Source organism: Zootoca vivipara, chromosome 2 (assembly GCF_963506605.1).
Source record: "Zootoca vivipara chromosome 2, rZooViv1.1, whole genome shotgun sequence".
NCBI lineage: Eukaryota > Metazoa > Chordata > Lepidosauria > Squamata > Lacertidae > Zootoca > Zootoca vivipara.
The window spans coordinates 117285722-117313186 of record NC_083277.1 but is presented as its reverse complement, the minus strand read 5'-3'; the positions used below and the strand labels follow the sequence as shown (position 1 = coordinate 117313186).

The 27465-nt window shown below is 43.6% G+C and overlaps 1 protein-coding gene across 2 annotated transcripts; it reads left to right on the top strand.

Annotated features, from left to right (window-relative positions):
- The first annotated feature begins 718 nt into the window (after positions 1-718).
- TAC3 (tachykinin precursor 3) lies at positions 719-27465 on the top strand. Of its 2 annotated transcripts, none has more exons than XM_035100892.2 (7): positions 719-835; positions 12609-12746; positions 18726-18834; positions 20287-20316; positions 22243-22296; positions 23731-23805; positions 26822-27465. In XM_035100892.2, exons 2-6 carry the CDS (start codon positions 12633-12635, stop codon positions 23802-23804), a joined length of 381 nt encoding a protein of 126 aa, XP_034956783.2. In that variant the 5' UTR covers positions 719-835; positions 12609-12632; the 3' UTR covers position 23805; positions 26822-27465. The 2 variants fall into 2 exon arrangements, with proteins under 2 accessions (XP_034956783.2, XP_034956792.2); XM_035100901.2 differs by lacking the exon at positions 719-835 and adding an exon at positions 1152-1244.

Genomic DNA, 27465 nt, shown 5'->3' with positions numbered 1-27465 from the left:
GTGTGTGTGGGGGGGGGGGAGTCATTTCTTCCACATGTATATAAGAACATTATAACCATGCTGGGTCACATGAGCGCAATACCCCTCTCCTGTTCATGTTCCCGAGAAACTGGTATTCCGAAGCAGGGGAGTTAATATACCCACTATGACTAAGAGCCACTGACAGCTTGAAAGGATGGAATCCCCCTTTAAAGCAGTCCAGATTGATGGCCATCACTACGTCATGTGGTGTTGAATCCCACAGAGAGCCAGTGTGGCATGGTCAGAGCATTGGACCAGGGATCAAATGCTCACTCATCCACCAGGTTCACTGAGTGACCTTGGGCCAGTCACAGACTCTCAGCCTAACCTACCTCACAGGGTTGTTGTGAAGACAGAAATGGAGAGGAGGGGAACCATGTCGGCCACCTGAAGCTTTGCTTTGGAGGAAAAGTGGGATAGAAATGTCACAGATAAGCAAACAATAGCTCAACCATGTGCTGTGTAAAGAATTGCTTTTCGTTTTTGTGCGCCTTCCAACCTTCGGCTTCCTTTAATGGCCATGGGTCCTGCTAGTGTCATGGCAGAGGGAGAAATGTTTATCTCTTGCCACTTGGGATCGCTCACTAGGTAGACATCTAGTGGTCCAGGGTTTGATCCCCATGTGGGCAAAAGATTCCTGCTTTGCAGGGGGTCGGACCAGATCACTACCATTCTATGATTCCTCTGTATGCCATGCTTTATCTTACGCACCTCTTACCAGATCCTCTCCTACGACGAGCCTTCATCACGGGCGAGTTGTTCCAGGCCCTGGGTCATTTGCCCTTTTCTCCACTTCTACAAGATCGTTTCAGAGGTGAGTTAACGGCGCAAAGTTTCCCTGCGCATCCCCCCCCCCGCGCGCCTCCTTTCCGCGCCTGCGGAGGAGGAAGGCACGCGCGCAGGCGGCGCGTGGGCGGGAAGGGGGGCGCCGCTCCTAGACACCTCCCCCGCCCTCCCCGAGAGGCGCTCTCCAATCCCCGGCAGCCAGCCTCTTATTAAAGTGGCGCGGCGGACGGGCGGCCAGGGACTCTTCGCCGCGGCTCCTCCGACTTCAAGCGCGCTTGCCGCCTCCCCTCCTCGAGCGAGCCGAGGCTGCTGAGCCAGCGGGGACCGAAAAGGCGCTCGGAGAGCCGCGCCGTCCTCCGCTTGCTGCCGTCCTCAGCCGAGGCAGCGCTTGCCATCCGCACGAGAGCGCGCGCCGCCAAATCGCCCTCCTCCGCCAGGTGGGTGATTCTCGCGGGCCCCAACTCGTGGTTGGGAGAGGGGGGGGCGTGGAGCGGGCGGCAGACCTCAAAGTGCGGAAAATGGGTTAGGTATATCTATAAAGTGCGGGGCAGGAAGTTTCAGAGCTCACCGAACTTCATGGATGAGGATGCGCCATCATTTAACAGGGGGACAGGATCTTCTAAGACAGGGGTGGCAAACTCCCAAGAGACTGCGATCTACTCACAGAGTTAAGAACTGGCAGTGATCTACCCCCTTTTGAGGTCAAAGTTGACCTTTTTTTAGGGAGGAGGAGGGCCCGTTTCTTAGGGGTGCAAGGCAAGATTGTTGAGACTTTTTTTTTAATTGAGGCCAAAGTTATTGAGCTTCTTGGGGGGGGGGGGGAGAAAAGCAGCCAGTCATCTTCCACAAATGTTCAGTGTGTTCTACCGGTAGGTCACGAACTACCTGTTGGACATGCCTGTTCTAAGAGAACTGCCACTTTCTCCTCCTGACAAAGTTTTCGGAGCTTTGCAACCAATACTGAGTAGTAGTAGTAGTAATAATAATAATAATAATAAATGTACTGTGTAGAGCACAGGGCAAAAATTCGACAGACGTTTTCCCATCACTGAGTTTCTGTCACGAGGAAAGCTCCACCTGTTGAATTTCTGCTTGCAAAAGAATTTGCTCAAGGCAGAGGGCGATGGCCCCCCTCGTTGTTAAAATCTGGGGGACGTGTGTGTTTGTGGCAGGGTTTGTGTGAATGTAACTCTTTGATCTCCCTGTTATATTCTCTGGTTCAGCATGCATTTGAGATTGCTGAGTGATGCTTAATAAAGAGAGAAGCACAAATTAGTCGCTTCCTAACATCTGCTAGCCACCCTGCCATATTCTCCATTAGCAGAGGTTTATGGTTGCTGCAAAGTGTGGGGAAATGTGGGTTCTAATCTGCATGAGTGGCTGTGAGGCTGCCACTACACATTGAGGGCACATTTGAGGGACAATCTTTTCCCTCAAAGAATTCTGGGCACTGTAGTTTAACCCCTGCAGAGTTGCAATTCCCAGGAACCCTTACCAAACTACAGTGCCCAGAATTCTTTGAGGGAAAGAACATACTTTGAATATGCCTTAGAGGTATAGTATGGAACCAGTGAGTGGAAAACGGTTGTTTTGAATCAATTGCCACAGAGTACGAAGATGCCATATGCATATGTAACAGAGGGAATGGCATGTCCGGGCAGAGGTGTCCTCCTCATACACCTAGAGAAGAGAAGCTTAAGGGGAGACGTGATAACAGTCTTCTTCAAATACCTGAAGAACTGCCACACAGAAGACCAAGCAGAATTTCTCTCTCTTGCATCGGAGGGTTTGGGCTAGAATTCATGGGTGGAAATGGCAGGGAAGCAGATTTCAGCTAAACAGTAGAAAAAGTGACTTTTTGGCTAGGGAATGGACTGCCTTGGGAGGTGGTAGCCTGTCATTCACTGGAGGTATTATTTACATAGAGGTAAAAAATGCTGTAGCATCCAGGGAACATGAGGAGCCCTTTGCTTTGCCCAAGAGACATACATTCAACTCAGATTTCAGGTCAATGTTTAGGGCTCCTTCTGGGTACGTGGCAGGAATGACCTCAGAACAGGCAATAAACCTGAGTCTTCAAGGAGAGCCATGCACAGATATGGAAGATATACACGGCAAAGGTAAATGTAGATTTGCTAATGGGTATATGGTCTAAAAACCACTGAGCCTATGGCTTGCCGATCGGAAGGTCGGCGGTTCGAATCGCCATGACGGGGTGAGCTCCTGCCCACCTAGCAGTTCAAAAGCACGCCAGTGCAAGTAGATAGGTACCGCTCCAGCGGAAAGGTAAACGGCATTTTCGAGTGCTGTTCTGGTTTCGCCAGAAGCGGCTTAGTCATGCTGGCCACATGACCCGGAAAAACTGTCTGCGGACAAATGTCGTCTCCCTTGGCCAGTAAAGCAAGATGAGCACCACAACCCCAGAGTCGTTTGCGACTGTCAGGGGTCCTTTACCTTTATATACTTAGCAGGGAGGCGCAGCCTGTCCTGGCTCCCTGACAAGTGAATCTGCATGATACATATGCTTGCAAAACACCTCTTTGTCACATTATTATGTACACATTTCAAACTTTTAAAGTTAGCAGCCAAAACATATGATGTAATAAAGAAGAGTAGCCAATTCAGTGCGGTGAATTGCTATGCAAAGTACGCTGAAGACTGATCTCTATTTTGGAGATTTTGCAGACACAGACAATCCTATTTCTAAGCTTTTCTGAGCAACCATGAGGGTTAGATAAGGTATAGTTGATAGCATAGGGCCCCTGAGCAGTTGCCCCAGTCTCTTTCAGTGCTAGCCTGGCCAAGCTGCCTATGGATGTTTTCTTATAAGGATGAACTGTTTGGTACGCAGGATCCAGTGCTGTTGAGTGCCCAGTTTACTAACTTGCATCTTTGGCAGGACAGCTGCTGCAACTTTGTGCAAGTTTACTGTTTGCTAATAGACTGGCTGCATTTTAGAGCAGTAGGTTGTCCTTTGGTAGGAACTGCTTTTCAGTGTACAGTATATGAGCGGTGCTGCCATTTTCAGGGTTATAGCAATTTTGCTGTAAGTGTGGGGAGGTGAACTATTAGTTTGCCAAATGACTTTCCCTTAATGGAGAAAACACCTGGCTTCAGAGCAAGCAAGTAAGTTTTGAACGCTGCCTTTAATCTGGTATATTTTGGGGTATTTCCTCTATGAATTACAGTATCTCATTTCAGACATAACAAACTTCTGCTTCAGGTATGTGTCTAAGCAAATGTGCGAGTGGCATTGGATGGCCGACCAAGGCTGAGTTAGCATGAGGGTGAACATTAATATGCTGGGGCAATATCTAGGAACAAGCAGGAATATGGATGCAGGAAGGAGTGTGTGTGTGTGAGAGAGAGCAAACTTTTTTATAGCAGTGTGTTTGTTTAGTATGACATACACAATGCTTACAATAAGCAAGCATAGGTATGCATCCGTGTAATGTGAATGTATTGAGAAGCATGGATTAAGATGTGTAAGTAAGAGCATCTATATAATTGCACACTGCAGTTATGTAAAGACTGCAATCCTCAAAGTTAGGCTCCTTATGTTCAGAATAACAGGATGGCAGCCAGAGTCATCAGCCCTTGCATGCTCTCTCCTCTCCAAGGATCTCGTGACTATCAGCTATTTAGAATTAGGGTTGCATTTTTTAAGGGACTGGTAAGAAGCAATTGTTATGCATTATATGGGGCACTTTCATAACACCTTTCCTATGACCAAAGACACTTGCACAAGCTCAGCACCAATGGGCAGCCCAGTTAGGCACAGGCTAAGGACTCTAGAGGATCAGGAGGCCCAATACCAGCCCTGCCCTGCCACCCACCACCCACTTTACTAGGACTCTAGAACTGCTTTAGAACCTTGACTGCCCTCTGCAGTCACCACCCACTAAGTCTAATAACTAAAATTGCACTGCCCTGGCCTATAGAGCTATAAAATTCATTCCCAAACATCCCAGGGGCAGGAGGTGGGACTGGCAGGGAGGATGGTGAGTGGCAGCTCAGAAAATATGGGGAAGTGGTGCTGCTGCTGTCCCCAAGTGTGGTGGCAAGCAGGACAGGTGTCCTGTCCTGGTTAGGGGCAGGGGCAATGTTGGGAGAATGAGGTGACCCAGTGAGAGAGGGGCATTGCTATCACTGCATGCAGAAATGGGAAAGAGTCCTGCTCTAGTCTGGAGTGGTGGGGGACTTGTCAGCAGCACTGGGCTGAGAGCCCCCTTTAAGTCTGGCCCTGGCTGCAAGTCTGGCCCTGGCCCTGCTTTTGCATAGAAATGTATATATATGGGGGGGGTAAGTTCTTTGCATGCATATGCTTGATTTAAAATATAGTTGTACAAGCCTTTAAATAAAAAAAACACATTTATTTTTTCCCAAAATAATTTAATATTTGGACAAAATAATTTAAGAACATTAGTAAAAGCTGTCATTCCATCTCTCCTGTTATCCTGCTTAAGAAAATGGGCTGGAATTGTAAATGTATGAAATTGTCTTGTGTAGAATCATAACATTCTGGCTGACATTAGCTCGAAGACTAAGGCAGAGGCTTTTTCAGGTTTTGCCAGAGTTCCTTTAAATGGATGTGCTAGAGGCTGAACCCCAGACTACAAACTACAACCCTTGTCTTAGCCTACATTGGCTCATGGGCGTAGGCACATCAAATAAATAAAGCAAAGTGGCTACCAGTAGTTAAGCAGTTAAGACAATGGAGCATATATCCCCAGGCAAGATTCGATAGCTGACCATTTCACCCTATTGTTCTTAAGTGGGAGTTGTTAATGAGCATTCAGGAGCATTAAGAGTTCTATTGGCGATTTAATGAGGGTGCAGACTCAGAGGATTCAATTTGACTAAGGTGGCTCTGCAAGGCTAAAAGGAAGTGAATAAGAAAGGGGGGGCTGTAGCTTTGACAGACACAGTGATGTTTATAAAAAGCAGTGGTGTTCTAGTCTGCCCCTCCTCCTGCATCTGTATACTGTAAATCAGGGGTGGCCACCTCCCAAGAGACTCTGATCTACTCACAGAGTTTAAAACTAGGAGTGATCTACCCCCTTTTGGGGGGGTTCAGGTCAAAGCTGTTGAGTTTTTTTAAGGAAGGGAAGCCCTGTTTTTTGGGGTTTAGGTCAAACTTGTTGAGCTTCTTTTAGGAGGGAGGGAGGCCCATTTTTGTTTAGGGCTTCAGGTCATAGTTCAACTGTTTTTAGGGAGGAGGAAAATTTTGGGTGAGCTTTTTTTAGGGGTGCCAGTGACCTACCAGTGATCTACCACAGACATCCAGTGATCTACTGGTAGATCACAATCTACCTGTTGGACGTGCCTGCTGTAAATCAAGCAGAGAGAAAGCAGCTTACAAGGCTCCTGTACATGCAGAGTTCCAGCATCACAGCGTCACCCAGAGGCACCCACAAATATGAGTTATCCCTCTCTCTATTTCTTCCTTCCTTCCCTCCCTCTTCCATCCTTAATAAAATAGGGGGGGCAGATAAGCCCCACATAGAAAGCCCATCAACATGGGGGGATGACTCTTTCAAATACGGTATTTACAAGTAATTGGGGGGGGGGAGAGGCACCTAGGCCTCTAGGAGTTGGCTGCTATGCCTAGGAGTAGGACAATTCAAGAAAGCAGAATGATGCATATGCTATGGTAATATATCAATAGAATCATAGAATTGGAGTTGGAAGGGACCACAAGGGTCATCTAGTCCAACCCCCTGCAATGCAGGAATTTTTTCCTAAGGTGGGGCTTGAACCATGGTTGAAATATTATGCTGATATGCAGCAACGCCTCGGAGCCGTCGTGGCTGCGGCCATGCCTTGCCTCGCCCTCGCCCGCCCTGCCACCCCCTCTCGCGTGCCCGACCCTCCCGTCCTCTTGCTGCAGAGTTCCAGCATCACAGCATCATCCAGAGACACCCACAAATATGAGTTATCCCTCTCTCTATTTCTTCCTTCCTTCCTTCCCTCCCTCTTCCATCCTTAATAAAATACGGGGGGGGCAGATAAGCCCCACATAGAAAGCCCATCAATATGGGGGGGATGACTCTTTCAAATATGGTATTTACAAGTAATTGGGGGGGGGAGGCACCTAGGCCTCTAGGAGTTGGCTGCTATGCCTAGGAGTAGGACAATTCAAGAAAGCAGAATGATGCATATGCTATGGTAATATATCAATAGAATCATAGAATTGTAGTCGGAAGGGACCACAAGGGTCATCTAGTCCAACCCCCTGCAATGCAGGAATTTTTTCCTAAGGTGGGGCTTGAACCATGGTTGAAATATTATGCTGATATGCAGCAACGCCTCGGAGCCGTCGTGGCTGCGGCCATGCCTTGCCTCGCCCTCGCCCGCCCTGCCACCCCCTCTCGCCTGCCCAACCCTCCCGTCCTCTCCAGCCAAGCAGGGTAGCCGCCAACGCTGCCAGCCCCAGAAGCACAAGATGGCCGCTGCCTCCGCCACTGCCACGATGTCATCAGGCCCACTGGCCTGTAGCCCCGCCCACATTCCCACTTCGTGGCCCCTCCCCTCCCGTGCCTTGGCCCCGCCCCTGAACGACCATGGCTTGCCCCCCCCTAGTTTTGATCCTGGCTACGCCCCTGCATTGGCTCCCAGTACGTTTCCGAGCACAATTCAAAGTGTTGGTGCTGACCTTTAAAGCCCTAAACGGCCTTGGTCCAGTATACCTGAAGGAGCGTCTCCACCCCCATCGTTCTGCCCGGACACTGAGGTCCAGCTCCGAGGGCCTTCTGGCGGTTCCCTCATTACGAGAAGCCAAGTTACAGGGAACCAGGCAGAAGGCCTTCTCGGTAGTGGCACCCACCCTGTGGAATGCCCTCCCACCAGCGGTCAAAGAGAACAATCACTACCAGACCTTTAGAAGGCATCTCAAGGCAGCCCTGTTTAGGGAAGCTTTTAATGTTTGATGGATTTCTGTATTTTAGAATTTCTGTTTTTTTGGAAGCCGCCCAGAGTGGCTGGGGGAACCCGGCCAGATGGGCGGGGTATAAATAATAAATTATTATTATTATTATTATTATTATGTCTGAAATAGGGATTGTTGTTGGGTTTTTTGGCAAAGTTATCCTTAAATACGTTTTGTCCCTTCAATTATGATGACGTTTACACGTTTACATCTATATCCATTACGTGGTGCTTAAATTAAAACACCATAGGTGTAAGTAAAGTTGGGAATTGAGTTTTAAAGGATTATGTGCAAGGCTGAGTTTGTGTGCATGCATATACGTTGTAGTTAGAATAGAATAGAATAGTTCTTTATTGTCATAGAATAGTTATTGCCTGAAATTTGGTGAATGACAGTATCCACATGTGAATATTGCTAATCTGGCATCATTGTGCTTTTAATTAATAATTATTTTACAAATAAATAACTTATTTTATGCTGACAGTTTATGCGGTTGTTTATAATATCTCTTGAGTAGCCACTCACTTTGATTTATCATTCTGCATTGCTTTAATATGATTTTATGTTCCTGCACATCACCCTGATATTTTGCAAAAGGGCAGTATATTAATACTTCTATAAATAAATGAATAATTTTCAGTGTGTAATGTTGCAGATTCACACTGTTCAGACATACACAAGAACAGGAGTCAGCCCACCTGGTAACTTCCAGATGGTGTTGGACTCCAATGCCCATCAGCCCTGAAAATTGGCCATCCAGCTGCAGCTGATGGCAGTTGTTGTCCAACATCATCTGGAGGCCACTACATTGACTAACCCTGCATTAGAGAATGCTGATAATCTGATTTGGGTTACATTGAACCATTGCTACTGTACCTCCAAGTTTTTGTAATCCACCTAGAGGTTCTTTTTACAATCAAGCAGTACGGTATATAAAAAAGGTAAAAGACCCCTGACAGTTAAGTCCATCCGCGAACGACTCTGGGGTTGCGGTGCTCATCTTGCTTTACTGGCCGAGGGAGCCAATGTTTGTCCACAGATAGCTTCCAGGTCATGTGGCCAGCATGACTAAGCTGCTTCTGGCGAAACCAGAGCAGCGCACGGAAACGCCGTTTACCTTCCCTCCGGAGTGGTACCTATTTATCTACTTGCACTTTGATGTGCCTTCGACCTGCTAGGTGGGCAGGAGCTGGGACTGAACAACGGGAGCTCACCCCGTTACGGGGATTCGAACCGCTGACCTTCCGATCGGCAAGTCCAAGCGGCACAGTGGTTTACACCACAGCAGTATACAGTATATTTATGGTTATGTAGCTAGCTAAATAAACATATGGTACCTCACCAGTTTTAACCCTGCATTCTGTTTTTGAAAGCCTTCTTTCAAAAGTGTGTAAACTCACAGAAAAGTCTGTAATCCTGGTTGAGATGAGTTTAGAAAAGCTTTGAAACTGAAAATGGGACTGGGAAAGTAAGAGTGATAAAAAGAAAAACATGCAGGAGGAAATGTAAAAACGATTACCGTACTTTTGTTTACAACTATTTTATTCATATAAAACATTTTTAGTTGTATTCTCTGTCAGCTGCCTCCGAAGTTGCAAACAGTTAAACATAATAAAATACTGAAATAATGTGTAACCATATAAAACCTGACAGGAAAACAATAATAGTAGCCAGCAGATTTAAAAGATACTTTCTATTTCAGCTGTTTAAAACAATAGCTTCCAGATTAGCTTTCTTTACAAGTCACATTTTTCTTTTTTTCTGGAAGGCTGGCAATGGTGGAGTTGAGTAGACTTAACGCATCATGTGGGTGCCATGGAGGTGACCAATGCCCTTGCTGGACTTTCTTGTCTAAAAAGATTGGTCCCAGATTGTAAAGGGCTTTAAGGGTTAAATATCAGCACTTTGTAATTAGCTCCAGAAGGAAACAGGCAGCCACAGTGGTTGAACCAAACAGTGTTAGAAACTGAGATATGAAAGCTAGGATCTAAATGGCACCTGAAACCTAGGTTATGGGCACAACAACGGAATGTCTAGGCACACTTTTATAACAGGAATACAAAGCTGAAAATGAACTGCAGCTAAAATATTATGCTCATTTTTCACATGGTCTAGTCCTTCCCCTGCCTACCCCCCTAATATTCTTAAGAGGGTCTCTCCTCCAGTCTCCAGAGAGTAGCTAGAAGTGGGGAGGCAGAAAAGGGCCCTCCTTTCCTTCCACTCTGCAGTTTTAATCTGAAATCTTAGGCACAGCCAGAGCTCAGAAGCTACTTGCACTAATGAAATTCCCTGTCACAAAATGCGCCTGGAACAATGGGAGTTTTGAACACTGGAACCAAAATGAGAATAATGCATGTGCTCTGTGATATGCCTCTCTCAGGCTGCTGCATTTTGCACCAGCAGCAATTTCAAAAAGGCAGAGCACATTGCAGTCACCCAACTGCATTTTAGGCACCCATCTATGTCTTAGAAAAGGGCAAAATGACTCATTTCCCGTCTTGAATTTTTAAATTATTTGTTTATTACTTTCCCCTTGCCATGCACAGGGATTCCACCCCCCCCCCTATTGTCATCTGTTCAGGAGCACAATCAGTAAGGCAAAAAGCTTACCATGGGGCATCCAAACTGAAATACAGTAATAAACTTCTCTCCTTGCTGGTGCTACAGTCCAGCTTTGGTGTTATATAGTGGCCTCCAGCCAGTAGGAACAATGGCATAAATTTCACCAGCTCATCCGCAAACCTGTATTTGCAAGCTACTGCTAGCTTATCAAGGACTTTATTTTGAAGCTTAATTAGGAACACAATATTTTAAATCCACCAGAGAAAAAAACCTACTTCATATATTTTACATGGTGAAGGTAAAGGTACCACTGACCGTAAGGTCCAGTCGTGGACGACTCTGGGGTTGCGGCGCTCATCTCGCTCTATAGGCGGAGGGAGCCTGCGTTTGTCCACAGACAGCTTCTGGGTCATGTGGCAAGCATGACTAAGCCGCTTCTGGCGAACCAGAGCAGCGCATGGAAATGCCATTTACCTTCCCACCAGAGCGGTACAGTATCTATTTATCTACTTGCACTTTGGCGTGCTTTTAAACTTTTAGGTTGGCAGGAGTTGGGACTGAGCAACGGGAGCTCACCCCATTGTGGGGATTCGAACTCCCAACCTTCTGATCGACAAGCCCTAAGCTCTGTGGTTTAGACCACAACGCCACCCACGTCTCCAATATTTTACATGAGGAACAGCCAAGTCACCAGATGAGATTCTTGCCCTGTGTTGGCATACTCACGAGGTGCAGAATATTGTTGCTTGGCTAGTAACAAATATGAGCCTGTGCTGAAACAACCGAGTTGCTTACTAGTTTGCTTCCAATCCTTCTGTGGGCTGTCCATCTGTTCACTTCTTTAATGCAATTCCCTAAACAAGTGAAATCAATCTTGTTTCACTATCCCATTGGAAGTTAGTTCCTTTCCAATTTTCTGCTGTTGATGTTTTGTCTCAAATCTTGTTGTGCTTTATTTTATTTTATTATTTATATTCTAATTGCTTTTATATTATTGCTTGCACGTCACTTCAGAGCATAAGCTGAAAAGAAGCATATGCATCTTTTACATAGCTGCCAAGTTATCCCTTTTTTAAAGGGATTTTCCCTGATGCTGAATAGGCTTTCTCGCGAGAAAAGGGAAAACTTGGCAGCTATGATCTTTTAAATAATTCTCAAACAATTGTGGCCAGTGTACCAAATGCTTCCTGCTACCGAGGAGACCTTTTTATCTTACTGTGGCCAATGAAGCCAGCTGAGACTGTATCTTCCCTCATTAAATATCAGGGCAGACAGCGTTCTTGATCCACGGTGGTTTTATTAGATTGTGCCCACAATTAACCTAGGCTTGTTAATCCAGTTGATGGGTTCCAAACTCTGACACATGGGCTGATTGGCTGGGGAAGTAATGCCCTTGTCTTCAGTAGAGAGGATATGTCTGGCTGATAAAGGTTAATACAAATATTATATTGGGTTGTATCAAAGGCTTTAATCTGAGAGTCCAGATTGAATGCCACTAGGTAGGTAATTTCAGTTTGATTCGTTCTGTTCCTGAGTAGGAGACAGAATGCAACATTTTGATTGCGTGCAAAGAGAGCAGCAGAGATGGAATTTAAGCCTCAGAGTTCAAAGAAGGGAGGTAGTTAAGAAAGCATTGCTTTATTGTCTTCTAAGGTGTGCAGAGAAACTATTTCTGTGGAGCAACAAGAGTAACTTCACACCACCACGGTCACACTAGCCAGATTCTGTTTCAGTAGCGCTCTCTCTCTCTCTATATATATATATATACCGGTATATATATTTAGAGAGAGAATGGGAACCTTTTTGTAGGTGGGGTTGCCTGATGCGTGACACGTTCATTTAAAAGAAATTTAAACACTCACAAACGTTGTCCCCAGTTCATGTGTCTTGCTATAGGAAATAACCAGGTTTGCATATGAAGTAAACATGTTTGACAGGTAGAGTATGGTGGTGTTCTGTTTCTAGCTTTAGAGAGGATTCAGTATAATCTTTTTTTTAAAAAAAAAACTAAGTACTAGCTTTCCCAGAAATTAATTGGCCTGTCATTATGTAGTACTTATAAGGGAATAATAGGCAATGACCTCTTGTTCCTCTTACAAATCTGAAGCGTGAAAATGGCAGTGGGCTAATTAAAGTTCCACATAAAATCGCTTGCTATTATTTATCTGCTCTCTTTTTGTTTCCATGATGAAGGATATGTATGTTGGTACTCCTGTGCTCCCTCCACACCTTACAGTTTCCATTTTTCACACTGATATTCTCCTGCTTTCTCTCTCTTTCTGAACCCTCTCACACCGCTCCCCTTCCCAAGCTGTCCCTCCCTCAGGAAAAGAGAATGAAGACTCCACTCCTCCTGACAATCCTGCTGTCCTTACTAGCAGCAAAATTATGCCATGCTTACTGTATTGAGTCTCAGGAGCAGCAGATGCCCAGCGGAATGCAAACAAAGGTGAGAGTGACTAGAATTTTGTTGGAAGAGGGGATAGGAGGTTGCTGGTGAGTGGAACGGCTTCTGTGGTGGGTAAGGATCTGCTTCAAATACGCTCCTGCCATGGTACCGGTGTGGTTTTTAGAGCCTTGCATTTCAGGAGTTGAAACTGAACCCATCATCCACTTCGGGAAAACCCGAGGACTCAAAATACTAAAGTTAATGCATAATTTTGTTTTACCCAGATAGCAGCTAATTAAACTAAAATAATAATCCCCAAACACTCTCCTGTTGTGACTTCTGCAACAGTAAATTGTCCAAGGCTTGGAAAAGTTATTCTGATGTTTCACTATATTTCATGGGTTTCTTTCCAACATAGTTTTTCTTCTAACGTTTTGCAAACAGGATATATGTCACGTTTTGACATACAACACAAAATTGGATTCCACCCCTGCCCCGAATTTCATTATTTGTACCTGATTTCCTACAGTGTAAAATGGGAACGAATAAACAAATAATGGAAAATATATTACCAAGGTAAACTGTTTTACAGTGGAGAATCAGGAAATGTGACCATTCCTAGTCACTTTCTCAAGGCTAGAAACCTGAATCAATTAAAAAGAACTGTGGTACTGTGTAATTTATCTGTTAAACTTCATCTGCAGTTGCTACAGTTTGAAGGAGTATTGAGGTTTATAATACAGAGGAAGATCCTATTTCTTCCCTATAAAATATTAATTTGTTTCCCCCCATAAACACACCCCATGGCAAGACATTCATACATCCTTCATCTAAGGCAGTGGTTCTTATCCTTTTTGGGGGTCACAAACGTCTTTGAGAATCTGATAAAAGCTGGACCCTGCCCCCAGAAAAGTGCACATAAACACAAACATAATTTTGCATATAATTTGGCTTGGTTCACAAACCCCTGGAAGCCAGAGCAATGTACTTCAGACTTCTCCTTTTATCCACACAACAACCCTGTGGAGTAGGTTAGGCTGCTATACAGAAATTGGCCAATGGGGACTCATGGCTCAGTGTTGATTGAATCCATGTATTCCCAGTCTTGAGTCCATACTTCTAAAATGAAAAACTTCCCTCCTGAACTAGTGAATTTCTCAAGAGAGAAAATTCCGTAATGTTCAGACCACAGCAGAGAACCCGAGCAGCTGCTGAATTAATCTTGTATGATGATAACATGTTGAGCAGGGCCTCCTTTACAAACCTGAAACTGAAAACAAATACTGATTTCCCTACTACTCCGTCTTTTCATTGTGACTCCTTTGGAACAGAGATTAACCCTCCTGAGCCTGCTTAAAGGTAAAGGTAAAGGGACCCCTGACCATTAGGTCCAGTCGTGGACGACTCTGGAGTTGCAGCACTCATCTTGCTTTACTGGCCGAGGGAGCCGGCGTACAGCTTCCAGGTCATGTGGCCAGCATGACTAAGGCGCTTCTAGCGAACCAGAGCAGTGCACGGAAACGCTGTTTACCTTCCCGCCAGAGCAGCATCTATTTATCTACTTGCAATTCTTGCTTTTGAACTGCTCAGTTGGCAGGAGCAGGGACCAAGCAACAGGAGCTCACCCTGTCGCGGGGATTCGAACCGCTGATCTTCTGATCGGCAAGTCCTAGACTCAGTGGTTTAACCCACAGCGCCACCCTTCTGAGCCTGCTTAGAGAGCCCAAAAGCATCTGCCTGGCCATGGCTGGCTACAGAATGCTGTGTTAGATGGACTTTCAGTCTGCTGCTGCAGGGCTCTTTAGACGTTTCTGGCACAACTAGAACTTTGGGATTGCTTTGGCTCACAAATCTTACCAATCTATTTATTGCAGAAGAACAACAGGACCTAAACACAAACAAATAATGGAAAATATATTTGCTCTGCTTTTTAAGATGTTGTCTAGGTTTGTCATTGCTTTTCTCCCAAGAAGCAGGCGTCTTTTAATTTCGTGACTGCTGTCACCATCTGCAGTGATCATGGAACCCAAGAAAGTAAAATCTCTCACTGCCTCCATTTCTTCCCCTTCTATTTGCCAGGAGGTGATGGGACCAGTGGCCATGATTTTAGTTTTTTTGATGTTGAGCTTCAGAACATATTTTGCGCTCTCCTCTTTCACCCTCATTAAAAGGTTCTTTAATTCCTCCTCACTTTCTGCCATCAAGGTTTTGTCATCATCATATCTGAGGTTGTTGATATTTCTTCCGGCAATCTTAATTCCGGTTTGGGACTCATCTATTTCAGCCTTTCACATGATCCAGCCTTTCGCATGTGCTTTAAATATGCTTTAAATGTATGGTGTGGATGAGACTGAAGTAGCCGCCCACCTGTTCTGTTTTCTGTGATGGAACAATGGGACTCAAGTGTAAATTATGCTAGCTGAATTAGAGCAGTCATTGCATGGGTATGAAGGCTGGAAACTGTTCAATGAACAGACGAGAACAGAGAAGAGGTAATGAAGAATTAAATGCAAAACTGGTGCCCTAGTCCAAGCATAGGCAAACTCGGCCCTCCAGATGTTTTGGGACTACAGTTCCCATCATCCCTGACCACTGATCCTGCTAGCTAGGGATCATGGGAGTTGTGGGCCAAAAACACCTGGAGGGCCGAGTTTGCCTATGCCTGCCCTAGTTTCTAACAAAGAAAATGTGGCTTTGTAGGTGATTCTTTCAGATGTGGACACCAGCAGTACAAAGAGAGATAACCCCACCTGCTATTCATACCTGACGTGTACCTACAACACAGGGAGCAGGCTTGACATCCCTCTGCCCCCCCCCAAAACCCATGAGTGATCTTGTCCATCATATGCAGTGGTTCATAGTTTACATTTTAGTAAATAAATAACATCAAATTTCCTCTCCTGGTCACTCATTCACTTATTTTATATCAACAGATTTAGTCATTAATATTGATGATAGCATGCTTGATTTTGAATGGGGTGGGGAGCACTGTACTGTGATGGGAAGAGAAGCTCAAGTAAGTGAGAGCCAACGTGGGCATATGGATGGAAAAGCATGACTAGAGGCCAAGAGATTTGCTGGGTGGGGCAAACAGATTTGAAGGGCATGAAGCTCCCCATTATTGAATACTGGAGCCTTCCCCAGAAATGGCCCCTATGTTTCTAAAACATGTCACATGCACCATAAGCAGTATACAAGTTTCTTATTTATTTATTTTATTTATTTAACAGTTTATATACCACTTAATAACAGGGGTGCCAACTTGAATAAAATATTGGGGGGGAGGGGCAGGTAAGCCCTACCCCACATAATTGATCACAAGATGTGGCACATGCACACCATTTGAATGGCAATACCCATCAACTTGGGGGGGGAACACGGCCCTCTCAAATATTTTATAGGGGGGGTGAAGGGACCTCAGCCCCTAGGACAGGCATCCCCAAACTGCGGCCCTCCAGATGTTTTGGCCTACAACTCCCATGATCCCTAGCTAACAGGATTAGTGGTTGGGGAAGATGGGTATTGTAGTCCAAAACATCTGGAGGGCCGAAGTTTGGGGTGCCTGCCCTAGGAATTGGCTTCTATGATCACAGTCATGTAGAAGAAACCTTGCAAATTAGACTAAAATGATTCAAACTATAAAATCAGAGTTAAATTTAAAAAGCCCTGCTGAGATACAAAACAGAATAAGTCTTCAGTAAGGACTAGAAGTTCAACTGGGAGGGATTTACAAAAAATTGGGCCCACACTATTGAATGCACGGGCTCCTTGTGGGTACAAGCTGTGCATCCAAGTCATGGGGGGCCACTAACAGCTACTCCCCCAAAGATCTCAAGGGTCAAAAGGAGAGATATAAGGGGTCAGGATCTTGATCTGTATCCTGCTCTGCTTTTGATTCCTTGGAGTTAGTTGGGTATCTCTCAGTGTTAGGTCGTTGGTCCCTCACCGCTTTTTTGTGATGGGGCTTTGTACATGATGAAACAACAAGTGGTTCAAAGAAGTCTCTTTGGTGTTCTTTCTTTCTTTCTCTTTCTTTCTTTCTTTCTTTCTTTCTTTCTTTCTTTCTTTCTTTCTTTCTTTCTTTCTTTCTTTCCTCAAAGCTGTTTCAATAACCTAAAAGCCTATACATCCTGTGGAGAATAAAATGTTGGTCTGCGATAATGACTACACAGTAGGGAACATCTCTTCCACTGCAGTCTGAAATGAGAGCTTCTATGAGCCAGTGGTCTCTTGGTAGCCAAGTGATGGCTTGAGAGCCAAGGACTTCAGTGCATCTGCATGTACGAAGAGGTTGATTTCTACGTATTAGAGAAATTAGCTTCACCATGAAATGAAGCAAGTCTAAAACCATCCAAGAGCCTGGCTCACAAAGGCTCATACTTTTGGCTTTGTTTGCTTTTTTTTGCAACTAAATTATATTGTTGACATGTTTACCCCACAACCTTTCCCCATTTACAGTGGTACCTCTACTTATGAATTTAATGCGTTCCGAACGCACATTCGTAAGTCGAAAAAATTTGTAAGTCGAATCCCATAGGAATGCATTGGGAGAAAAAATTCGTAAGTCGAAGCAACCCTATCTAAAAATTCGTAAGTAGAAAAAATCCTGTCTAAACCGCATCCAAGATGGCGGGCGGAGCTCCGTTTGTAAGTAGAAACATTCGTAAGTAGAGTTATTCGTAAGTAGAGGTACCACTGTATAAAGATATCAAAGTATTAAATCATTTGTCCAAGGTCAGGAAGGCAGCCTTTAGTGGAACTCAAATCTCTCAATCCCTAAAATACTGTAACCAAACAGCTCCAATCTAGTGTAAAATTAGATGTCTTGCTAATGAGAGGTTGAGGGAGATCTATGAGCTTGATCACTAGCTGTCTTGTTTTCAAAGCAAAAGCAGAAAGTTCAGTGAGAACAATTTCTATTGCTGTCTTTCACACGCAGAGATAATGGCAGCTTCAGTCTTGTATATCACTTAGGACAAGGCTGGGGAACCTGTGGTTTTCCAGATGTTATTGGACTACAGCTTCCACGATCCCTATTAGCCATGTTGGTTGGGGCTGATGGGAGTTGTAGTCCAAAAACATCTGGACAGGTTGGTGAAGGCTGATCTACAGTCTCCTGGCATTTGGAAGCAACATGCATAATCATATTTTCATATTCTAAGTCTGCTGAAGAGGCTTTCAATGTGTAGGTGGTCTCTAATCTGATGTAAAAGGGGCATTCTTTCATAGGAATGAAAAGGGGTAGTTAAAAAGAGGATGAGCCCCCTCCCAATCTCTCTTAAAAAGAGCTTTCTGCTCTGCAAATTACTTTTGTAGACAAGACCCAGCTGGAGTCTTAAGTGGCTGTTTTTGTCAAATCCCATCTGAATCAGATCTGCTGAGGATAAAAAAGGTTTGAGAAATCCAATTCAACCCTCTTCCATCACCTTCTCTTCCTGTCACATCCTTACTGTCCAAAAAGAAAAAGCATCAAATTACTGTAGCTTTAAGGCTCTCACGAAGCAATTCCGCATTTTTGGATGCAGCTGACCTTTGGACCAATTTCACATTTATCTCTCCTGAAATTACTTCACTCTTAGCATAGGCAGCAGTCTTAACCAGCTTAAATTAGAGGACACCCCCATCTCCGCCCTTTCTTCTTCAAGACAGATTCAAATTCTGTAACTACCGGTAGATGTAATTGACAAAGTTTTTCACTTGAAAATTATGCTTCGATAAAGCCATGTAGCAGTTTAGTTCCTAAGCAGTGATACCCCTTAATCATGAACTGAATTCTATGGTTAACCTTTAGTTCTTCCCACAAAGACGTGGCAGTGGCCATCGCTGAACCAATTCTTTTGCTACATACCTTGTACAGATTGGGGAAAGTAATATTTTTAAAACTGCCTTCTCATTGAACCCATGTTAGGGTAATTGAAAGTGACAGTGGGAATTATTTGTTTGGGGAAGATTTTAGCTGATTCTGCTATACATTTCTATACATTGCCACATGAGATTTGGTGCTTCTTTCTAAGTTGTCTTCTCCTTTCGTTCCAACAGAAGAGCTCAGACTTCTATAAGGCTCCTCCATCTTTGCTCCGGCGATTGTATGATGGCCAAGGGATTTCCTACGAGGCACTGCTCAGACTGTCAGGCAAAGAGGAAGTCAGTAAGTCCTGTTCCCCTCACCTTCCGAATAGTTACGGCAGTTTCACATGAAACAGAAGAGTAAATTTGGCATTTAGTTACAGGTAGGTGGCCGTGTTGGTCTGAGTCGAAGCAAAATAAAAAAATTCCTTCAGTAGCACCTTAAAGACCAACTAAGTTTTTATTTTGGTATGAGCTTTCGTGTGCATGCACATGAAAGCTCATACCAAAATAAAAACTTAGTTGGTCTTTAAGGTGCTACTGAAGGAATTTTTTTATTTGGCATTTAGGCAACTCAAGGCACCTTGGTTACTTGAAAAGCCTTTTTTGTAAGCTGCTTTGAGGCTTTTTCTTACAATCAAGAGGTATATAAATTTTATGAAATCAAAAACTGGAAATTGGGACATTTTTATGTTTCTCGTTCGAAGTACGTTCTATGAAGTCTACTTTACAATAACAGCAAGCATTCCAGCAGAGAGCCAGGCAAGCTATGCATAGAACAGAATAGATTTGGGGGTTGCCTTCCCATATATGAACCATCCTCAGATTTCTATTGTATTTATTACATTTATATTCTGCCTTACCTCCAAGGAGCTCAAGATTTTTCACCTTCCCACCACTTCAAAATGCTAATGATTTATTTAAATCTTCGCAATGACTCTGTGTAGTAGGTTAGTCTGAGAGACAGTGACTGCCCCAACAGCTGAGTGGGGTATTGAGCTGTGGTCTCCCTCCCAGGTCCTAGTCCAACATCTGGCCGAAGGGGAGATTTGCAGCAGCAGCCAAAAATGTAAATCTAAATGCAGGACAAGCCACACCTACAACAAAATGGACATTATGTTTGAGTTTAATCATCCTTGGATTTGGGATGGGAAAATTTCGAGAGAGAGTTGGGAATATTTCTATTAATGCAAAATGCAAGGTGTATTTCCTGGCAGGAATAACAATAACACCTTAAGATATCAAAAGATGTAGTCAACACCTGAAAGTGTCATTCAGTGACAAAAGTTTTCAGCCCAATTATTTCAGAATATTCTTGATGACACCAATGGGCACCAGCAGTTAAATAGGCTATGCACTGGAATCCTAATAAACACATGAACACACAAAGGAAAAATCATGAAATAAAGACTTAAAAGAGGTGTAGAACACCATTGCTTGTGCATTAGCATAATCTCTAAAGGCATCCAGTACATCGAGGGGCTTGATAAGTACGCCCCCTGCCGACTATTAAAAAGCACACTGCCCCCTTTCTTAAACTCTATGCCAATACATAGGAACAGAAGCAACCTGGAAAGTAAGTTAAGTCCATAGATCTTCACCCAAAGTACAGTATTTAAGATCTTAATCTTAAATTAAAAACTTACTACTTAAGTCCCAGCAGGCATCTGTTCCACCTTACAAACCAATCATGGCCTGGAGATGTGTATTGTGTCTTGGTAGCCCAGAACCCCTGTTCTTTCTTTTTTTCCAGATCCTCAGGCACTTGCCTCTTCCCAGAAACGTAAGTCAGCTCTTCTTTTGCTTGCTTTGCACACCAGGAGGTCCCTGGGCTATGGCTTGACCCCTAACGATTGCTTGATGTGGCTGTTGAAGGATGAGGCTAAGGGCTCAACCAGACTTGCGCTTGCCCTGCCACTTCCCCTGGGAAAACCCGATCTTTACTGCTGAATTGGAGCAAGCACCAGGTTTTCTCCGAATTGATGTTTGCTCCAATTTAGCATTAAAGAGTGGCTTTTCTGGGGGGGAACAGCAGGGCAAAGGCTTGGACCCATGGCTAGAAAGCACAGGATGAGATTAAAAATGCTCATACTCCTGCTTTCTAGGCACAGAACAAGTGGAAGTTTGGACAAGCCACCTAGTGAATTCATGGTGGAGGAAACGTTTTCATGAGAGAGTCACAGTCTAATAAGGTTTTTAAACCATGCGTAAAAAGCAGAAGAAGGTGAAATGGGGCTCTGTGCCTCATCTCCAGCCACCCATATCTTTCACTCTGGGGGTTTTCTGTTCTCTCTCTTCCCCTATGGTACTTGGCATTTACAGCATGGTCAGTCCAGGCCAATGGCTTCTCTGAGGCCAGGATTCCCAATGGCACTGCGGTAAGAGCAATGGAAGTAGTTCCTAGGATGACTGGCATAAGAATTAGGAAGAAGTGTGTGCAGGTGAGACTGGGGACAACATGTAAGAATGATAGAATGAGACAGGAAGAAGAAAAGAGAGCAGTTTTCTGCTTGTGATAAAAAGTGATGAGAGAGTGAAAAGAAGACTTTTGACTGTTGATTGAGACTGCAGTCCCAAACACACTTACCCAGGAGTAAGTCCCATTTTACCCAAATAGATAGGTAAAGGATTGTTCTGTAAGGCTGCAGTCCTAAACCTGTTTAGTGAGGAGTAACCTCCAATTAACTCTTTGGGCTTACCTCTGAGTAAACATGCAAAGGATTACAATCGAAAGCAATGCCCCACAGGGGGAAAAGAACCCGTTATCTTTGCCACTGTCAGTTCCAGATGATAGCAACAGCAACTATTATTATTATTATTATTATTATTATTATTATTATTATTATTATTCCCTGCCCATCTGACTGTGCTGCCACGGAGCAAGGCCACAGAATAGGCAATGGCAGGTGGTATGACAAAGAGAAGATGGCTGGAATCTCCTGAAGATGAATGAATGCAGATGGTTATAGAACACAAGATGAATGTCAGGGAACAGATGACCAAAGACAGATTTTTCTCTCATATATATACATTTACTTGGCTTTCCTGCTTCACCTGCTCGCTGTGCCCACTGCTATCATGAGGTAGTTGGCATGGCTGTCTATTGTCAGTTACACAAACTGCTCCATGACACTTTTTAAAAACAGAAACATTATATAGTAAGAAATGAATGAAGTGTTCAGCATGATACTGATGTTCCATAAGTTCCTCAACTTACAATCAGCAATATCTCCCTTTCTGAGAAGCTGGTTTAATTGGAGTCATCTCTGATGATCACAATGCAAGTACAGTGGTGCCTCGCTAGACGAATGCCCTGTAAGATGAATTTTTCGCTTAACGAAGAGATTTTTCTAGCGGAGGTTGCCTCGCTAGATGAATTCGTTTGACGAAAAATTCATCTAGAGAATCGCGGTTTCCCATAGGAATGCATTGAAATTCAATTAATGCATTCCTATGGGCAAAAAATAATAGTAATATTTTTCCCTATGGGATTCGCTAGACGAATTTTTCATTATACGAATTGACCTGTGGAACAAATTAAATTCGTCTAGCGAGGCACCACTGTATCAGAGTCTACAAGAAAGGCACCCAACCCCCACCATAGCAGATTTAGAAGCCATTCATTACAATAGTGCTGTTGTTTCTTTTCTAAAATCTGAAATCCAGCCGATACTTTAACCTGTTGTAACCCTCTTGTTTTTCTCTGTAGGAGACATGCATGATTTCTTTGTTGGGCTCATGGGGAAAAGGACCACAGAGCCTGGTAGGTGTGTAAGCCAAGAGATTTCACACTCAAACACACTCCTTGAAAATCTTGATAGGTTTCAATAGATTTCTTGGTAGATTTCTTAGTTGGAATGTACAGCAAGGGTTCTTTCTTTCAACTTTCTAATTCTTAGGCAGGGCTGTGTGTGTGATGCAGTTCTGTGGAAACGAAGGAGGAAAAACTTAAAACACAGCTTTAGTTTTAGAATGCAGTTTCATGGGGATCTGAGTTTTCATTTAAAAAAGCAATTACCTGGTGGGTTTGGTGGTTAAGGGCCAATATCCAGGGCTTAATCTGAGGTGGCACCTACTTTTCAGATTGCATTAAACTAGATCATACAGCAGTGGGGAAGGTGAAACATGGTGAAGCAGCTACAAATAAAAGGAAAGTGAAGAACAAGTGTAAGGGGGGGGGGGAAGGAAGGAGAAACTGTCATATTTGTAGTGGGTGATTTCTATTTCTTGTTTGGTCTGCTCTGCCCCTGGACAAATGGAATTGCAGAAACAGGATCTGGCTGTAGCTTGTTTCTTCGCCCCTCACCTTCCATAGTTGGTCCTCAGGATAAGCACACTCGTTCCTTCAGCTTTCCTCATAGAACCTTCCATCTTGATGACCACCATTTGAGGTGTAACAACAAGAGTGAGATGTATCCCATCGCTAATGTATGTCCGAATCAATATACTGTAGTCTCAGAAGAAACTCCATGTGCTTATAGTGGTTATTTATGACTGTCTGAAATGGAAATATTATTCACTCATAACTCAAAAGTTGAATGAAGAAATGAATTCTGCCATGTTAACTGATTGTAAAGGTTTGGAAACCGGGCAAGGAACCCTTTGATGCCATTACCTTTGAGTTAGAGGGAAGATGTGGAACCCACCTGTAAGGGGAACTCCCTACAGGGAGCCAGCCCCCATCATCCTGACATCCACCTCATCAAGTACAGAGAGCCTCAGTGGTTCTGAAGCAGCCAGAGGGGGAGGGAGAGACTCGGAGGGGGAGAGAAATCAGAGGGAGGAACAATGGGAAAGCTTGGAGGCGGAGGGATGCAGGCAGACGCTTGGGGATACTGCAGAGCCAGGGAACCAACTGCTGGGGGAGGAAACAGAAAGGGCATCACTCCTTCCAGCGCCAGAAATGAGGAGAGCACCACAACACAGGTCAAGGGGGCGGCGTTTTGGGGTGCCCAGGCTACTTTGCTGCTGGCGTAGGAACAGACGTACGCCATTGCCGGATTCTGATTCGGGATGAGAGGTCATGTTTTAAGCTGTCTCTACACTGTAAATAGATAGCACAATAAACTTCTTTGAAGCCAAACTCTTCTCAGACGGAATTACTCTAGAGTAGCCACGACGACCCTCTGACACCACCAAAGGGACTGAACAGAAATGCCTCTGGGGAAAACTAACTTGCTTCCTTCTCTAATTTCAGATAATCCCACAGATGTCAATAAGGGAACACTCACTGGTTTTGGTGACCTAAAGTATTCATTGAATGCAGAGTGAGGTAAGGAAGAAGGGGCCCAGAGAAGGGAGAGAGGGATTCTTTGAAATACTGCTCTGCACGCACACACACACACACACACACATTCACCAACACATGCACAAATGCAAACACAAGTGCAGTCACACCTGCTCATACATTTTTCTTTTGTGATTAAGTTGAAGTGGAGATTTCTGCCCCTCCTCACAGAAGAACAATATGTTGATCTCCAGGCATTTCCAGTGCAAGTCAGAGGCACATTGCAGATGCCACAAACCTGGCACCAATGTCATCTATTCAATACAACAGGAGCAGGGGGAAAGGATATTCAAAGAGAAATGCTCATACAAGGAACAAAGCTCCTTTGATAGGTTGCTGTATGTAGACCTAGAGACAATGACAAGTCCAACTCTGATGGGTTCACAAGATTGCAATTTACAAGTGGGAAAGTTACATTACCGGTAGAATTGGTTAGCCCAGTCACTTTTCTGGAAGAAAGCAATGGACAAGAAGTGGTCAGGGAATTATTTTCAGAAATCTTATGACATGATATGGCTAGTAAGAGAGGGTAAACTCATAGCTTTTTTCCCTTGTGTCTTTAAAATAAGTTCACCCTCGTCTCTTAACTGTATCATATCATTCATAAAATGGGTGGAATTGATCAAGGGGCGACTTTCAGGAGGCAATCTTTCCAGCTTGGTTAAGAAAATAAAAGAGAAAGTTACATGTCCTTATTGCAGCATAAAACTACCCTTCTTCTTCTGTTACCTCACGACTATGTTACATGCCAAAGCTGCTTTTTCAGCCATCTGAGAAAACATTAACCATCTACATCAGGCTGCTAACAGCCAACTGTAACTCCTTTTGATGGCATTTCTCCATTTAGCATAGCGAATGGGTATATGACCTTCTTTTCTGTTAACTCTTCAGTTCCAATTTGGTGAACGACAGTAGTTATTCCATTATTATGAATTTGTGATGTAATTTCAATGCTGCTGCTGATAAGCCGATGGCACTTAGACTGTAGAACAACGCTTTCCCTCAGAGCCACTAACTTCCAAATGTAATTACTATGCATTTTCAGGATACAGATAAATCAAGCATTTTGAGAACCTCACTCAGATGAATCAACACTATGCCCACTGCTTTCTACTAGTTGGCTCCTGTGCTTCTGTGTGTGTCTACAATAATTCTATATATTTAACTGAACACTGTTCGCATGTGGGTGTATGTTGTTGGTATAATGTTTGTGTATACAGTACCTAAGTGATGCTGCATGTGCAAAATGGCTATATCATTGGCTTCACACTTCAGACTTTGCTCCCTCATCACTTCAAACACAATTGAAACAGAGTTAAAAATGCAGTGGAGTCAGTTCACGAAATCAAATTCAGTTATGAGTCACTTGGTAATAAGGCAGTGACTCAGTGGCACGTAATTTGTCAAAACACTTTCTAGTCTGAAATGCAGCTAAAAAATTTAAAATTGGTATTTTAATAACCTGTGTCTTGCTTTTCTCTGTCTAAGGTTGAACACAAAGTAGGTAAAAACCAAAATAATCAAGTAAGACAATAAACCACAGTATTCAGCAACTACTAAAATCCATAAAATGTGCAAATTTCATTGCCATTCAGAACTAGAAACAAGCATTGATGTATCTAATAATACAACCAGGTGGTGGCCTTTTTCCATGTTCCATCCTGCCAACATTGCAGATGGCAGTGGCAGTGGAAGTAACAAGGGTCAATTCCATACTGTTGCTATTTTGTGGGTGGGATTCAATACCATAGTCACACAAATTCATGTTCTACAAAGTAGATTTCTTGTGCCAGAAACCTGATTCTGAGGAAATTAGGCCTTTTGAAGTAAGGAAGGGGATGTGAAAATGCACTGGGAAGTGTGGGATAACAATTGCTTGATGTCACGTTGTATACCATCCCTGCAAACAATAATAATAATAATAATAATAATAATAATAATAATAATAATAATAAATAATCAGTAATGAGATTACCTGGAAGCATCTGTGTACTATGCAATCCATGAAGCAGCAGGAATCTCTCTATAAATATGTAAAAAATGGTTGCTATATTTTAAAGGATTTTAAAAATAATATAGAATAGACAATAATCAAGTTTTTTTATATTTCAGATCCAAGATTAGTAAAGAATATACCGGTAGTTTGTTCCCCCCTTCCCCCCTCTGTCCCACTCTGCCTTTAATATTACATAATTAGTACTGAACTCAGATGCAATTGTCTTTTACACATTATTTTTTTTACAGAAACCTGTACAAAAAAAAAATTAAATGCCCCTCTAACTCAGATTGAAATCTGAATTTTTAAATTACCCACCTAAAAGTATTGGCTACTATTTTAGACATAATCGTTGAATCAATGCTTTGATAGTTGTCATCGATAATAACGTTTCCACACTGGGTGTGCAAATTTGGCTTGCCAGGCTGATCTCACAGTTGCACATACTTAAGGGATAAACAAAAGCTGAACAAGGCGGTAGCATGGGCCTGTGGATACAGATCAGGTGTGCACATTGTGTTCCAAAAGCAGCCACCTGTGCCGTCCCCAATGCAACACTGATACAAAACTGCTTTAACTTGAGCAAGTGCCATTGAAATTCTTGCTCCAGTAGAGAAACTGAAGTAATAGTTTTGGTTTAACAAACAAAACATTGGAAATGTGGTGTTCTGAGTGAAACACAAAAGCTTGCTTGTACAGTACTTCCTTGTACTCTAAACATTTCTTGCCTGGGTCCAAAAGACCAGCCACTCCCACCCATGTTACATGACAACTACTTTTGAAACTGATGGACATTTCCCAAGCAGTTGGTAGTATGGGATGGGGATCAGCTGTTGAAGTGGGGGAGTAAAAAAAATAATCACCTGTGCAACCCCCTAATTTAAGCAGCTATTTGGATTCCAGCCTGCTATTTACTTCCATGCCCAGACCTGATTCCAAGATTGTGCTGAATGTTGGAACCAATTTAACTTCAGCCTTCTCTGCCCCTCTTGATCTCTTATACAGGTATCCATGTAGGAGTGTGGACAATCACAATGTCTGCAGGACCTCAAGAAACCAACACAAAGCTGATTTCATCCGCCAAAGCCCAGCACACTGTCAACCAAACCAGAACCCTTCAATGTACTATGGAGACCTCATATTGTCCTGCGCCTCCTTGTTGCCATGTTCTTTTCCTTGATTCTGCCCTTTATTCCAGCCTTTTCCTCACTGTAACTCTCTAGTGTTCACTGTTTGGAAATTTTGAAAGTAACCCTTCCCCATGGTGCTTTGTCCCTCTGTGTACATATTTACCTGATCTGCAGAAAACTCCTTTGCCACAAGCAAAATCACCCTCACTGCCCACCCTTTTGTGGCACAGATTAAGAACACCTCAAAAAATCTTCTATAATTACAGGGTTTTTACTTATGACCTGCCACTGTGTGTCTCTCATTTTTGTTTGATATTTAATACAATTGTGGAGAGGATTCTGCTGTCACAAAATGAACCAACACACTTTAAAATGGTGTAGCTTACTGGCCTACAGCGCAAGTTGTTGATGAGAGTCTGAGCATAATTCAATCATGAAAAGCTATGATCTGTGCACATAAAGACCCAGGCTCAATCCCCAGTACCTCTGATTGAAAACTATCTCGGGTGCGGATGGCTA

Coding starts and splice junctions, on each gene's coding strand:
- TAC3 (XM_035100892.2), top strand. CDS start 12,633: ATGAAGACTCCACTCCTCCTGACAATCCTGCTGTCCTTACTAGCAGCA. Junction 18,835..20,286: donor GTCAGGCAAAGAGGAAGTCA/GTAAGTCCTGTT, acceptor CTTTTTTTCCAG/ATCCTCAGGCACTTGCCTCT. Junction 22,297..23,730: donor GAAAAGGACCACAGAGCCTG/GTAGGTGTGTAA, acceptor CTCTAATTTCAG/ATAATCCCACAGATGTCAAT.